Source organism: Scyliorhinus canicula, chromosome 15 (genome assembly GCF_902713615.1).
Source record: "Scyliorhinus canicula chromosome 15, sScyCan1.1, whole genome shotgun sequence".
NCBI classification, from domain to species: Eukaryota; Metazoa; Chordata; class Chondrichthyes; order Carcharhiniformes; family Scyliorhinidae; genus Scyliorhinus; species Scyliorhinus canicula.
This window is the reverse complement of record NC_052160.1, coordinates 10,596,610-10,611,287: the sequence shown is the minus strand read 5'-3', so window position 1 is coordinate 10,611,287 and position 14,678 is coordinate 10,596,610. Positions and strand designations below refer to the sequence as shown.

At 45.8% G+C, this 14,678-nt stretch overlaps 1 protein-coding gene across 3 annotated transcripts in view; it reads left to right on the top strand.

The window, feature by feature from the left end:
• Nucleotides 1-14,075, top strand: part of ciita (class II, major histocompatibility complex, transactivator) — a 132,791-nt gene extending 118,716 nt beyond the window's left edge. For all 3 annotated transcript variants that reach the window (XM_038820763.1, XM_038820764.1, XM_038820765.1), the window contains 5 exons: nucleotides 4,905-4,988; nucleotides 7,264-7,347; nucleotides 8,568-8,651; nucleotides 10,889-10,982; nucleotides 13,088-14,075. In XM_038820763.1, the coding sequence (XP_038676691.1) occupies nucleotides 4,905-4,988; nucleotides 7,264-7,347; nucleotides 8,568-8,651; nucleotides 10,889-10,964 (328 nt within the window). In that variant the 3' untranslated portion in view covers nucleotides 10,965-10,982; nucleotides 13,088-14,075. The remainder of the gene's footprint in view (nucleotides 1-4,904; nucleotides 4,989-7,263; nucleotides 7,348-8,567; nucleotides 8,652-10,888; nucleotides 10,983-13,087) is intronic.
• The last annotated feature ends 603 nt before the right edge of the window (nucleotides 14,076-14,678 follow it).

The following is a 14,678-nucleotide window of genomic DNA, read 5'->3' as shown; positions in this document are numbered from 1 at the left end:
TAAAACTTCATTTGTGGAATGCGAGTGTCGATCGCAAGACTGGCATTTATTGCCCGTCCCTAATTTCCTGTAGGTGAGCTCTGTGAGTCACGTTATATGTCCTATTAAGAACAGGGCTGCTTAATGAATATTGTGTGACATGCCCCCCCCCCCCCCCCCCCCCCCCACTCATCATATGGACTCTGAAATATCCCTTCACCGCGATTGGTTTAGTCAATGTGACTCGACAAGCTCCTACCAAAGATTTCCTCTTCCTAGTTCCTCTTGTGTTATAAATGTTCATTACCAGGCGGCACGGTGGTGCAGTTGTTAGCACTGCTGCCTCACGCCGCCGAGGACCCGGGTCCAATCCTGGCCCCAGGTCACTGTCCGTGTGGAGTTTGCACATTCTCCCCGTGTTTGCGTGGGTCTCACCCGCACACCCCAAAGATGTGCAGGGTAGGTGGATTGGCCACGCTAAGTTGCCCCTTCATTGGAATAATGAATAAATATTCATTATTTGGTTCTGGAGATGGCTGCACGTTTTACCATTTAAGTGCAATGCCCACTTTACAAACCAGGACTTTCCTGCTACATGTCAACCGTCAACCAGTTGGAGGTAAGTTTCTTGAGCAGTGTGGCCATATTGACCACAATGTATCCTTTTTCAATGGAATTTCATACATTCTGAGGCTGCATTGCTTCTTTGTACAAAGAACAAAGAAAAGTACAGCACAGGAACAGGCCCTTCGGCCCTCCAAGCCTGCGCCGACCATGCTGCCCATCTAAACTAAAATCTTCCACACTTCCTGGGTCCATATCCCTCTATTCCCATCCTATTCATGTATTTGTCAAGATCCCCCTTAAACGTCACTATTGTCCCTGCTTCCACCACCTCCTCCGGCAGCGGGTTCCAGGCACCCACTACCCTCTGTGTAAAAAACATGCCTCGTACATCTCATCTATACCTTGCCCCTCTGTCGTTCCAGTGAGAACAAACTGAGTTTATTCAACCGCTCCTCGTAGCTAATGCCCTCCATACCAGGCAACATCCTGGGAAATCTCTTCTGCACCCTCTCGAAAGCCTCCACATCCTTCTGGTAGTGTGGCAACCAGAATTGAACACTATACTCCAAGTGTGGCCTAACTAAGGTTCCATACAGTTGCAACATGACTTGCCAATTTTTATACTCAATGCCCTGGCCAATGAAGGCAAGCATGCCGTATGCCTTCTTGACTACCTTCTCCACCTGTGTTGCCCCTTTCAGTGACCTGTGGACCTGTACACCTGGATCTCTCTGACTGTCAATACTCTTGAGCATTCTACCATTCTACCATTCACTGTATATTCCCCACCTACATTTGTCCGGATTAAACTCCATCTGCCATCTCTCCGTCCAAGTCTCCAAATGATCTAAATCCTGCTGTGTCCTCTGACAGTCCTCATCACTATCCGCAATTCCACCAACCTATGTGTCGTCCGCAAACTTACTAATCAGACCAGTTACATTTTCCTCCAAATCATTGATATATACTACGAACAGCAAAGGTCCCAGCACTGATCCCTGCGGAACACCACTAGTCACAGCCCTCCAACCAGAAAAGCACCCTTCCATTGCTACTCTTTGCCTTCTATGACCTAGCCAGTTCTGTATCCATCTTGCCAGCTCATCTTTGGTCCCTCTGCCATGAGGGACTTTGTCAAAGGCCTTTCTGAAGTCCACATAGACAACATCCACTGCCCTACCTGCATCAATCATCTTTGTGACCTCCTCTAAAAACTCTATCAAGTTAGTGTGACACAACCTTCCTTCCACAAAACCGTGTTGCCTCTCGCTGATACGACCCCTTGCTTCCAAATGGGAGTAGATCCTGTCTTGAATAATTCTCTCCAGTAATTTCCCTACCACTGATGTAAGACTCACCAGCCTATAGTTCCCTGGATTATCCTTGCTACCCTTTTTAAACAAAGGAACAACATTGGCTATTCTCCAGTCCTCCGGGACATCACCTGAAGACAGTGAGGATCCAAAGATTTCTGTCAAGGCCTCAGCAATTTCCTCTCTTGCCTCCTTCAGTATTCTGGGGTAGATCCTATCAGAACCTGGGGACTTATCCACCGTAATATTTTTCAAGACGTCCAACACCTCGTCTTTTTGGATCTCAATGTGACCCAGGCTATCTACACACTATTCTCCAGATCAACATCGACCAATTCCTTCTCTTTGGTGAATACTGATGCAGAGTATTCATTTAGTACCTTGCCCATTTCCTCTGGCTCCACACATAGATTCCCTCCCCTGTTCTTCAGTGGGCCAACCCTTTCCCTGGCTACCCTCTTGCTTTTTATGGACGTGTAAAATGCCTTGGGATTTTCCTTAACCTTATTTGCCAATGGCTTGTCGTGACCCCTTTTAGCCCTGCTGAATCCTTGCTTCAGTTCCTTCCTACTCTCCTTATATTCCACACAGGCTTCGTCTGGTCCCAGCCTTCTAGCCCTGACAAATGCCTCCTTTTTCATTTTGACGAGGCCTATAATATCCCTCGTTATCCAAGGGTCGCAAAATTTGCCATATTTATCCTTCTTCCTCACAGGAACATGCCCGTCCTGAATTCCTTTCAACTGACATTTGAAAGCCTCCCACATGTCAGATGTTGATTTACCCTCAAACATCCGCCCCCAATCTAGGTTCTTCAGTTCCCGCCTAATATTGTTATAATTAGCCTTCCCCCAATTTAGCACATTCACCTGAGGACCACTCTTATCCTTGTCCACCAGCACTTTAAAACTTATTGAATTGTGTACAAAGGAACCTCCCTCTCCCTCAGTGAACATCAACAGTGGCAATTTGGGACTCCTCCTGCCCCACTCATTGAATACACCAATTCTGGCTTTACTACTGTCCCACTCTGCAATATAATTGGTCCTGGAAACGCACAGTTCCTTCCTCGAATGAACGTTTGATATTATTCCCCTGTCCTGTTCTCCCATCTCCCTCTGTCTCTGTCCCTTCTACTATTTCTAACCTTTTCCCTCACCTTTTAAAATTACCCTTTCCCATCTTATCTCCCTCTTCCATTTTCCTCCTCTCTCTTCCTACCTTTATTCACTCCTCCTTCAGGACCTTCTTCCCCCTCCCCCCTGCCCCTCTTCGTTCCATGTGATCCCCCTGCACTCCATATCCCATTTCTTTCTTTTACCTTCTCATTCCCTTTCTCTTGTCCTCCTGCCCTTCCCTGATCCCTTCAGGCACCTAATTGGTGGGAGTGGGGCAGTTGGAGGTGAAACAGAGGTAGTGTAAAACAATCGAAACAATGGTATTGCTTTAAGAATGTTTAATTTAGCGTTTCTGTACAAGAAAGGGGCAACGCTTTAGTTTGCTTCATGTTAAACAAAGGTGCCTGCATGTCTGTTGGTTCAGGTCACTTTAAACTGTGCCTACATTGTAATTAAAGGGCGTGTAAGTAAACTGGGTTTAGAGGAAAATTAGGTTGTTGCTTAGTAACCCGAAGCCGGCCGAGGTTAGGAAGAACTTTTGAGTTTAGTTTGAGCTGGACCCAAGAGGAATTGGACAGGACCAGGGAACTGGGAAAAGCAGACTTCTGAAAAGAACGAAAGTCTACAAACCAGGGAGTTGGGACAAAAAGTATATCTCAGGAAGACATACTTAAATGAAAGGAAGAAAGAACAAAAAGTTGACCAAGGTCCTGTGGGCAAAGTTAAAGTAAATAGCAGAGAAATTGCTTGAGTTACAGAGACAGCTACAAGAACCAGATTTAAAAGTGAGAAGCCAGACATCCGACGTAAATCAAAAGTTGTGTGGCATCTTAATACAGCCTGTGAAACAGTAGTATTCGGTTGCCATGGCTGGGAGCCTGAGAGTTTGGGTGGAATCTTGAATGCTCGTGGCAATCCAAGGCAGAGAAATACTGAAAGGAGAGACTGAAATCCTGGAAGTGGATCCTTGGTGAAGGCACCTGAGAGAAAGCATGGTTGAGAGAAGATTCCAAGGTGTGTTTTTCAAAGTGGAGTTTGGAAACACTTGTGTGGACGTCAGAGTTCCAATGAGACCAGTTGGATCACAATGTAATGAGCATCTGGGGAGATTTGACGAGAAACCCACATGGTGCGTAATGAGTGGTGTCTGCCACTTGGTTTCAAAGACTGGCCACATTTTACTTATTGGTTTACATGACTAAGTACTTCCTGAGAACATTGGAGTATAAGATCTATTTTGGTAACTTACGTAATCCTTAAATATCTATGAACATCTGTAAAGATGTAGATCAGATGAAGGTATTATAGTTAATCTTTTGTTAAATATAGTTAACCTTTTCTTAAAAGTTAATCGGCAGTCCTGTGCTTCTGTTCATCCACATCTTCAAACAAAAAAATAGAAGTTATGAACTATCGGGCCAGGGTTCCGCTCTGGGACCTGACCGCCCAGTAGTCGCATCAGCTGGGACTGTAACAGAAGTCATGCCTCACAGAAAATTCCCAGCCAGACGTAAATACAGAAAAAGCTGGAAAACCCAGCAAGTCTGACAGCATCTGTGGAGAGAGAAACAGAGTTAACCTTTGGAGACCATCTGACTTTTCCTCAGAGTTGGTAACCCTAATTACAGGAAACACATATAATTGGGTCATATCCCCTGACTAACCATGGACATGGTCACAGCAGATTCAGTCATTAATTTGGGATATGTAACAAATGAACCCAGCTATTAGTAGTTTTCCTGGGCTGCAGGAACCTTCCCGAGGATTGGTTCCTCGGGAAATCCAAAGTTACAACCGTGGTACAAAGAAAGCACTTGTAGCATGGTGCCATCTTCTTTCAGGGTTTTTTAAACAGTCCTTTACAGGTTAATTGTAACATTGAATGTCCAATTTAGTTTGAAGTATTTGCAATTGCGTCATTTTACAGATTATCGCGCAACCAGATAGCAGACCGAGGAGCGCAGGAGCTGGCTAGATCGCTTCCTAATCTGAAATCCTTGAAGACACTGAGGTAAGTTTTGAAGTAACTTTCTTTTGAGAGCTGATTTCGGAAAATGATTCATGGAAACTCCTACATCATAAATGTAGTCAGGGGCTGGTTTAGCACACTAGGCTAAATCGCTAGCTTTTAAAGCAGACCAAGCAGGCCAGCAGCATGGTTCGATTCCTGTACCAGCCTCCCCGAACAGGCGCCGGAATGTGGCGACTAGGGGCTTTTCACAGTAACTTCATTTGAAGCCTACTTGTGACAATAAGCGATTTTCATATTTCATTTTAATTGTGGATGGCTCTAATGTTTACCGTTTGAATTTTCAAACAGCTAAATACATCTTTTTCAGGAATCAATTAACTTAATTTACTCTCGACACGCCCCAGATTCTGCACGGAGGTTGCTTTAAGATTTTTAAAAATTGGGCCAGACAACTACTTGAGTTGCTTGTGTCATTTTAAGGACGTTCATTAAATATTACATTGTTGGATCTTCCTGAATGTTTTCCCGCATCCTCTCTAATTTCAGGAATCTCCCAAAGCTTCCAACTGCAGCCTGGAGAATAGGCAGGGGACCTGTTCCCATGGGCGGAATCTTCCGCCTTTTGCACAGAGTGCGGGCTGAAGCGGGATAGCTGGCTTGCAGCTGGCGGGGTAGGCATCCGGCCTTCCTCACCACCACTCTGTGCAGGATAAATCTGCAAGCGGTCCCACACAGTCACGCTGGCAGGACGGGGCTGAAAGAAGCCGGGATACCGGGAATCCCGAGATCGGGGAGCCATTTTTAAATTTCCCCATACACAGGGAACTCCCCCCCCCCCCCCCCCGCCCCCTCCCGCAATGGAGCTCCCCAGAGGGGACTCTGCCATGGACAGTGCCAGGGGGCAGTGCTGGAGTAGTCTCCGGGCATGCCCCTTACCTATACGCCCTTGACAGGTTCCTTTTGCAGGGTTCACATTTTGCAACACCTGTTGTAAACCTCGCTGAGGTGTCGGCACTCCGGTGAAGGGGGAATTCCCAATGTTGGGGGGGAGGGGGGGGCGACTTGGCAGGAAAACTATTGAATGAGATGTTAATTTTTTGGAGTAATCCCGACCTTTCTGGATGGGAACTACAGTATGTCACCGACGAGATTCTCGTTTTCCGACTCACCAAAACTTTGTGCCCACATCGCCTTTTGCACTCGCGACAAACCCCGCTCAAAATCGCAGACGTGCATCTCTAATGCCGATCTGCAGCTTTTGCTAAGGGACCCTTTCTGTGGTCTGCCTGCAGAAATCAGATGCATGCAATGTCACGGCGCCATGCTGAGGGGCTCTTGCACTGTGTGATCAATCATCCACACACCATGGCCGGAATTCTACAGCCGCCGGGATTCCCTTTTCCCGCTTGTCAGTGCAGCCCCGCCCACGAGTTCCCAGCGACGTGGGTAAATCCCGTTGACAAGCTGCGGGAGAATCCAGCCTTATTTTTAAAAGTAAATCTGGAGATGCTGACGCCAGGCCTTTTTAAAATCTGCCATTAGCATGTTGGACAACAGCAATTGTCGCCTGAAAGTAGACTTTGTGATTTCGCCCTTACATCTGTTTTATATGACCTGGATTTTTTAATATTCAAATCGTTTTTTCCAGATACTTTCTTTTAATGCAAGTAAGTTTAGGATAGCATCAAACCTGGAAGGGAATTATTTAAATACAAAACTCTCATTTCACCTGTATGTGATGTATGGGATATTCCAGCCCTTCCCACTGGCAGAATCGTCCGGTCCCACCGAAAGCGACCCACTACGGCGGGTCAGGCGAGCCATATGAAACGCTACAGAAAATGGTGGGACCAGAAGATCCCACTTGTGGCCAATGGCAAGCTGGAAGATCCCACTTGCGGCCAATGGCGAGCCTGAAGATCCCGCTTGTGGCCAATGGCGAGCCGGAAGATCCTGCTTGCGGCCAATGGCGAGCCGGAAGATCCTGCTGGTAGCCAATGGCGAGCCGGAAGATCCTGCTTGCGGCCAATGGCAAGCCGGAAGATCCCGCTTGCGGCCAATGGCGAGCCGGAAGATCCTGCTTGCGGCCAATGGCAAGCCGGAAGATCCCGCTTGCGGCCAATGGCGAGCCGGAAGATCCCACTTGCGGCCAATGGTGCGCTGGAAGATCCTGCTGGTAGCCAATGGCGAGCTGCCTCCATCACCAGTAAACATGTCATGGGGAGGCTGGAAAATCCCACCCATTAAATAGAATTCACCACAAAACGTTTTCAATATACACCTTGCCTGATCCAACTTTAATCTTATTTTACAGTCTCTATGACAACATTATTGGTGATACAGGAGCAGAAAAACTAGCAGAAATACTCCCAGTAATGAAATCACTGAAAGGTCTGGAGTAAGTATCATTAATGTAATGTCGAACAATAATTATATTACAATTGGGCTGAGGCTTTCGCTTCTCTTCCTTTCTGCTTATGTATCTCCTCCATTGCTGAAAATATTGTAGATGTAGATATGCACGAGATATTTATGGAGCCAAAGTCCTGCACCCTCGCGATGTCAGGGCATGGTTGCCACTGTATTTTTCATTTCCGGGATGTGGGCATTGCTGGCTATGCCAGCATTTATTGCCCATCTCGAGTTGCCCTTGAGAAGGTGATGGTGAGCTGCCTTCTTGAGCCACTGCAGCCCCTAAGGTGTAAGTACACCCACTGTGCTGGAGGGAATTCCACGATTCTGACCTTGTGACAGTGAAGGAACGGCGATATATTTCCAAGTCACGGTGGTGAGTAACATGGAGGGGAACTTCCAGGTGGTGGCGTTCCCATGTGTCTGCTGCTCTTGTCCTTCTAGGTGGTGGCGTTCGCGGGTTTGGAAGGTGCTATATAAGGATCCTTTGGGATCCTTGATGGTATTGATCCTTGCTGTTTTAGACACCCCAGTGACTTCCTTAAAATAAATGTGCAAAGAAGGGTTCTGCGTCTGTTTCAAATCCCATCTGCAAAGTGTGTGAATAGGCAAAGCTCCTCCAAGCTTTCCCAGTTGTACAGGAGCAGAAAGGGGATAAGGCTGCTGAAAAAAACCCAATAGGGACAGGTTTTTGTTACATCCCGTTCCGTGGAGCTGGGATGTGTTCCTCACGGCTGCATAGGGTCACTGCTGCCCTGCTCTCGACCCACTCGTGTTTTCCTTTATGATCCCCCCCACCCCACCTCCATCAGTATTTAGCCTGAGGGTAACTGCTCGATGAGGCAAATGAGCCAATTTTGACTCCCAGCTCTGGATGAGATGTATCTGGAAGCATAATGAGCTCTGTTGCTAAACATGGCCAAAGGCCCAATTTCAGACGGGCCTCAAACGTCTGCCGCGTGCTTGCAGCGTGCAGCCTATTTCGGGCTGGAAAACAAACTGAAATGAATTTCCACCACATCGTTCATTTCCCATCTGATTTCGCCACTTTCAGAAAAAAACAGGGAAGTGCATCACCAAGCAATTTTTTTAAGAATCCAGAGCGTGCAATACTTTTAGTTGTTTGAATTTGCTGCGAGTGGCACGTGCTGATTGATGACTTTGTTTTAGAATTTACCGAGACTATTTTTTAAATTATCTCTGCAGTGTTAAATTCAATAAAATCACAGATGTTGGAGCCCAGAGGTTGACCCAGAGCTTAAAGAATTGCCCCCATATTGAGACAATATGGTAAGTCTGACCGAGTTCCACGGATGACTCACTTGCAATTTTCCTTGTGAAGATTGCTCTTTTAAAATCCCCCCTTTATTTAAAACTGGATATTAAATAAGCACAGATTGAGATGAATAAGAATTTCAGATATATTGTGTAATCAGTATTTGGTATAGTTAGCGTTAAAAGCATGGGTTAGTGTGTGTATGACTGCTGCAGTAGTGTTTTTATATCTTGGTTTAAAAGGCAACTAGGTGTTTGAGAGCCAGAGGTGCAATTAAGGCATCGTAAAAGCTTGGGTTAATGGATTTTTGTTTGGATTAAGACGGTTCCCTGTGGAGTATTTAATAGATGCATTGTGTTTCAACTTGGTGAGATGCTGTATTTACTAGGAGGAGCTCGAATACCAGGCATTTTGCAGAAAAGCATTTTTAGTTTAGTTTTAGATTGGGATGTGAGCCAAAGTCAAGCATCTGCTCTCACTGCAGTTCAGTTAAAACATTGACTGGGAACAGACCAGAAGCAGATCCTGTGGACAGGATAGGCAGTTTCAACCATGCATTGCGACAGACAGGAGTTTGAAGTTGGTTCTGGATGTCAATCTATGAAGACAGTTTCTGAAGACTTCAGCTAGAGATTCGTGTTCTGACACGATTCAGGTCTATCTCTGAAAACATTTTCAAAGAACATTTCTTAAGCATGTATGCCTGGTTCTGCTAACTGTATTTAAAAGTGGATTGAGAGCTGGGATGGTTTTGTCGTTTGAGTGGGAATAAAGAGGGTTACTGAGTCACTGTATTGTTTATGGGGTAATTGTAAACTATTTTCTTGTGTGATGTTAAATATATTTTAATACTCTGTGAGTAATAATGTTTGTTTCAACATGCCATATCCCTTTTTTTAGTGAAATCACTTCTGGAACAATTTCTCACAGTCTTACAAAATTAAAATAAAATATTGGGGTTTCTGCCCAGTATCCTAGCCATTGTTGGCGTCTGGTTGGCATTGTAATAAGCATTACTCTCCAGTGTTTCGGACTTGTAGGAATGTTCCCTTTATTTAAACAAAACTGCTCTTATCTGAGTGATCATTTGATTTTTTTTTGCTCCTTTTTCATGACCACAGAAAACCCAGTTCTACTTACGTGCTTTAGGCTTTCTGAGTACAAACGGAACAACTTATCTCCCAGTATATATCCCCACCCCTCCCCTGACATGCTGGGCGGAATATGTGATGTGTGATGGAAGATGTGACCAGAGCACGAGAGCATGTTCTTGTCTTGGGGGCCAACTTTAACAGTAGATGCTTGGGGTTGGCGGGGTTAGAAGGTAGTTTGGTTGGGGGGGGGGGTGATGGTTACCCATTCGCAGGTAGCAGCTATAGCCAATTAAGGCCCAGGAGGCCCTATGGAGAGATGGCTTCTCCGCAGTAACGGTCTTCCAGTTGTGGCCACTATAAGTTGCATCTTCAATAGGACGTTCTCAGGGGAAGCCCCCACCTTGATGTGCCCTCTCTCTCACCTAGACGCCCCCACCTCTGATGGTAGGGCTGTCAATCACTCAAGCCAGGGTGGTCTCCTATTGGCCAACCAGCCTCGGAGACCCACCTGCAGGCCTTAATTGGGACCCTGAAGTGGCCCGGACATCGAGGTCCCAACCCCTAAATAGAAATCCCGCCTACTTTCCCTCACTCCAATACCACACCGCCCTCTCTTGCCACCTCCCACCCTTTCAAGCACACCGACGCGCATACAAATAATCCACTGACTAAATTGTCATCCGGGATCATTGGATGCTGATCAAGGGAAGAAATCTGAGCTGGTCGTTACCCCCTTCCCAGCCCAGGGACGTGAGGCCAGTTGTAGTGCCCCCAGACTCTGAGATCAGCCATATATCTGACTGTGGGAGAGGTCGCAGCCACCCTCACAAATATCCTATTTGATGTCAACACACACTTTCCCTAGCACCCAGGGCTGGGATTCGGAATAGTTGCTGAAACCAATTGTAGCCGTCCTGTACCATCCTAGCTTCCCGTACCAGCCTCCCGGACAGGCGCCGGAATGTGGCGACTAGGGGCTTTTCACAGTAACTTTATTGAAGCCTACTCGTGACAATAAGCGATTTTCATTTCATTTCATTTCATGCTGAACCTTCCTTGTCTGTATGTTTTGATGCTACATTGAGCATTGTCTTTACTCACTAGGCTGTGAAGGATTTTACAGTTCTGTTTTACAGCGATATGTTTTCACTTTACAGGCTGTGGAGCCCTACAATTACACACTGGATGTCTGAACACATTAAACAGATTGACGTCAGAATTAATTTACAATAGGCACTTCTTCTTGCTCAGGTAAAGTTTCAATTAAGTTTTTTATTCCACCCCTCCCCCTTCTGTGATACATATTTGTTAGTTTAGGAGTTCTACTATTTTCCTTGCTCTTCAAGTCTTTGCTTTTAGCATGTTTTTCTTATTCAGGACATAATTCATTTTTGAAAGGTAGCATTTAGAAATTATGGGCACGATCTCCTGGCCGCATTGCGCCTGAAATGCAGCACAGCCGGTTGGTGCCGGGAGAGGTGTTCTCCGGGATCTGCCCGGCTCGTCATGCCTTGCAAGATTTAATGTGATCTCGTGAGACGTTGTGGGCGGGATCAGTATTTTGCAAATCTGCATGTTAGAGTGAGACAGCTAGGCGTTGGGATCTAACCTCTTCGCCTCGAAGACTTCGGGTGAGCGCCGGTCAGTCCTGGTCCCCACAAACGGGGACCAGACAGAAGGGCACATTTGGGGGTCTTCCAGGGGATCAAAGGCCCCTAGGTGCTTGCTCTCTGGGTAGGGTGGCAGCCTGCCACTGCTGGTGCCACCCGGGCATCTTGGCTCTGTCAGCCTGGCACTGTCACCTGGTTGCCCAAGGGGCACTGCCAGCTGGTAGGGGCACTGCCAGGCTGCCAGTGTCGGAGCCAGGCTGGGATTTCTCCCACGCAGGGACCAGGCCAGGGGAAGCGGTGCGCATGTGAGGTGGGGTGCAGTGGAGCCGAGGAGCCCCTACTGGGTGATTTGGGAGGGGGGGGGGTTTGGAGGTCAATCGGGGGAGGGGGTGGGGGGTGGTCAAGAGATCGGGACGCCATGTAGCGTCTCAATCTCTTCCAACACTGAGGAATTCCATCGAGTGCAGCTCCTCAATGCAGGAAACAGGACTAAATACGGCCTTGACGGGGAGTTTCCTGCTGAGACCCCAAATTGAAACAGAGGCCCGATAGATAACATGGTGTTACTCGACGCTGTGAGCACTGGGAAACATCCGGCTAAACACGCATGTCACGCAACTTGCAATTTGGTTAGATCGTGCCTGTTGTCTTTGTTAGTTTTTAAGCTCTGCCAACAGATCTTCCCAATACATGTGTTTCCAACTTCAGTTAGCGGTCTCGAGTGTCTGGCCTGTGGACTGTTTCCTTGGTAACTGTTGGTGCTGATGCCCAAAATGGCTGATGGTGTAAAGCCAAACTAGACTTTGTAGATGGAGCGGTCTGCTAATGCATAACTGCCCATTCAGTAACTTCAATTGAGAGCAAGGTTAAAACATGCAATTAGGAGTTCTTAAGGGTCACTAATAACCCACATCTGGAACTATTGAGCGATGGAGATATTATACTTCCCCAGCGATAGTTTTCAGAAATAATTGAAACAAAAATCTTTGTTTGAAAAATCTGTATTTCAATAGTCTAATCTTTATGTTACTGACACACTGAATTATTGACCACTTGTCAATAATTCTGATAGCGTAATGGTCTATCTAAAGACAGTTTATTTCTCCCATTTTATGTATGTTGATGCAAAGAAACATCTCTGTGAAACCATCTTGCTTTCATTTTTGTTTTTGGTAAACTTCATGCTTGTGAAAATCAGTGCTGGACATTAGACATTTTACACTTAGACCATATGACATAGGAGCAGAAGGCCATTCGGCCCATTGAGTCTGCTCTGCCATTCAATGTGATCATGACTGATCTGAAATGATAACTTTTAACACCATGTCCACTGCTAACATCCAAAACTCTCACGTCAAGTAGATGTGTAACGCAATGGTCTGGGAACAATGAGAAGCAATAAGCCCCAATATTCCATGTAAGTCAGTTTCTTTGACCACAGCAACAACCTTTATTCCCTTTTGTTCCTGGATTGACAAGTGCCAGTCAGCGTTGACATGTGCGCAGCTTTGTGCAGTGGGCACGCACTTAGATATAATTGGGTCCAGAACGTTCAAACCCATTCAACCTGGAGCCTTCACAGCTGGCCGGCAAACCAGATGTCAATGGCACGTTCTGAAGCCTGACCTCCGAACCGACACCGTCCTTTCGACTTTTTCTTTCTTCCTTTCCAGTGAGCCAAGCTATTTTGTTGTTCAAGCAGAACACAGCTAATCAGGGTTCTTTTTCCTTTTACTTTGATTACAGTATTTTACAAGAAAGCACAAGTCAGCTGGATTTGGCAGGTGGAGCCTTTTAGCCTTCGCATTTCTTCAGACCAAATTGAAAATCCACCAGCTTCCACAATTGGTGCGCAGGTTATGCGCAGGCAGCATCAGACATCTTGCCCATTTTTCATCACCAAGAAACACCAGGAATGTCACTGAAGATTTCACCACATTTATCTAAGAAAGAGTTCAGGAGAAACGTCTTTACACCGAGTGTTTGGAATGTGGAACTTGCTACCAGACGGAGTAGTTTAGGTGAATATTATCAATGCATTTAAGGGGAGGCTTGATAGGTACATGAGAGAAATGAATTGAATGACATATTGATACATTGAGAGCAAGATTGGAGGAGGCTTGTGTGGGGCATAAATAAGGTTGGGCCAAATGGCTTGTTTCTGTATGGTACATTTTATTCATCTTATACCAAGAGGTGAAAGTTTTATCAGGGCATTTTTGTATTTTGGGAACTTCACTCTCATTGGCTGGTGTTTGGGGAGAGCAATGCGGTCCAACCCTTCACCATCTCCCCATGGGGAGCCATTTGCCAATCATTCTAAAGATTTATTGCTCCTAGCGTTGATATCATTATTATAATGAATTGTGTTGAGCATGTTCTTTGGCATATGTGCAAAACAAATTGAATCAATGAGCAAGATTTGCACTAAATTAATTTTCTACTGTACTTGGCTACTTTACGATAATGTCTACTGTTGGGTGCTGCTGTTTAACAATGTATTGAGAGAATCACAGTAGCGTGCATTCTTTGATGAGAATATAATCAAAACAGCTTTTATCAATAAACTATCTTTTACATATAAAGCTTCCCAAGGCACTTCGCAAAGGGAAAATAAAATTTGACACTGAGGGAATATACTACGACAGATGAAAAAGAGTTTGGTCAAAGAAATAGATTTTAGAGGGCAGCACGGTGGCACAGTGGTTAGCCCTGCTGCCTCACGGCACCGAGGTCCCAGGTTTGATCCCGGCTCTGGGTCACTGTCCGCTTGGAGTTTGCACATTCTCCCCGTGTCTGCGTGGGTTTTGCCCCCACAACCAAAAGATGTGCAGGCGGGGTGGATTGGCCATGCTAAATTGCCCCTCAATTGGAAAAAATGAATGGGTTACAATAAATTTATTTTAAAAAAAGAAATAGATTTTAAGGAGTGTCTTTAAGGAGGAGAAATTGGAAAAGGCCGTTTCAGAGTTAAACGCCTGGGCACTTGAAGGTATGGTCACTAACGGTGAAGTGATTAAAATTGGACATTCGCAAGGAAATACAAGACTATTGATTTAATAATGTATTTTCATCATTATTGCTGAAGATCCAAGTTTCAAGTGGTGTTGATATGTTCTTCAGATTTATTTATGTAGCATTGTTATTTATTTGATGCATTATTCTGTTTCTGGGTACCCTTTCACTGGGACTGCTGGACACCTTGTGTAAGTTGCTCCATTCAACTCTCCCAATTACCAGGGGACAGGCAGCCAAGGGAGGCCCCCCCATTCCAGTCCCTAGCCCATACAGACTCACACTTTTGCTTATTTCTTGGAAGTACATCTTCGAATTCACC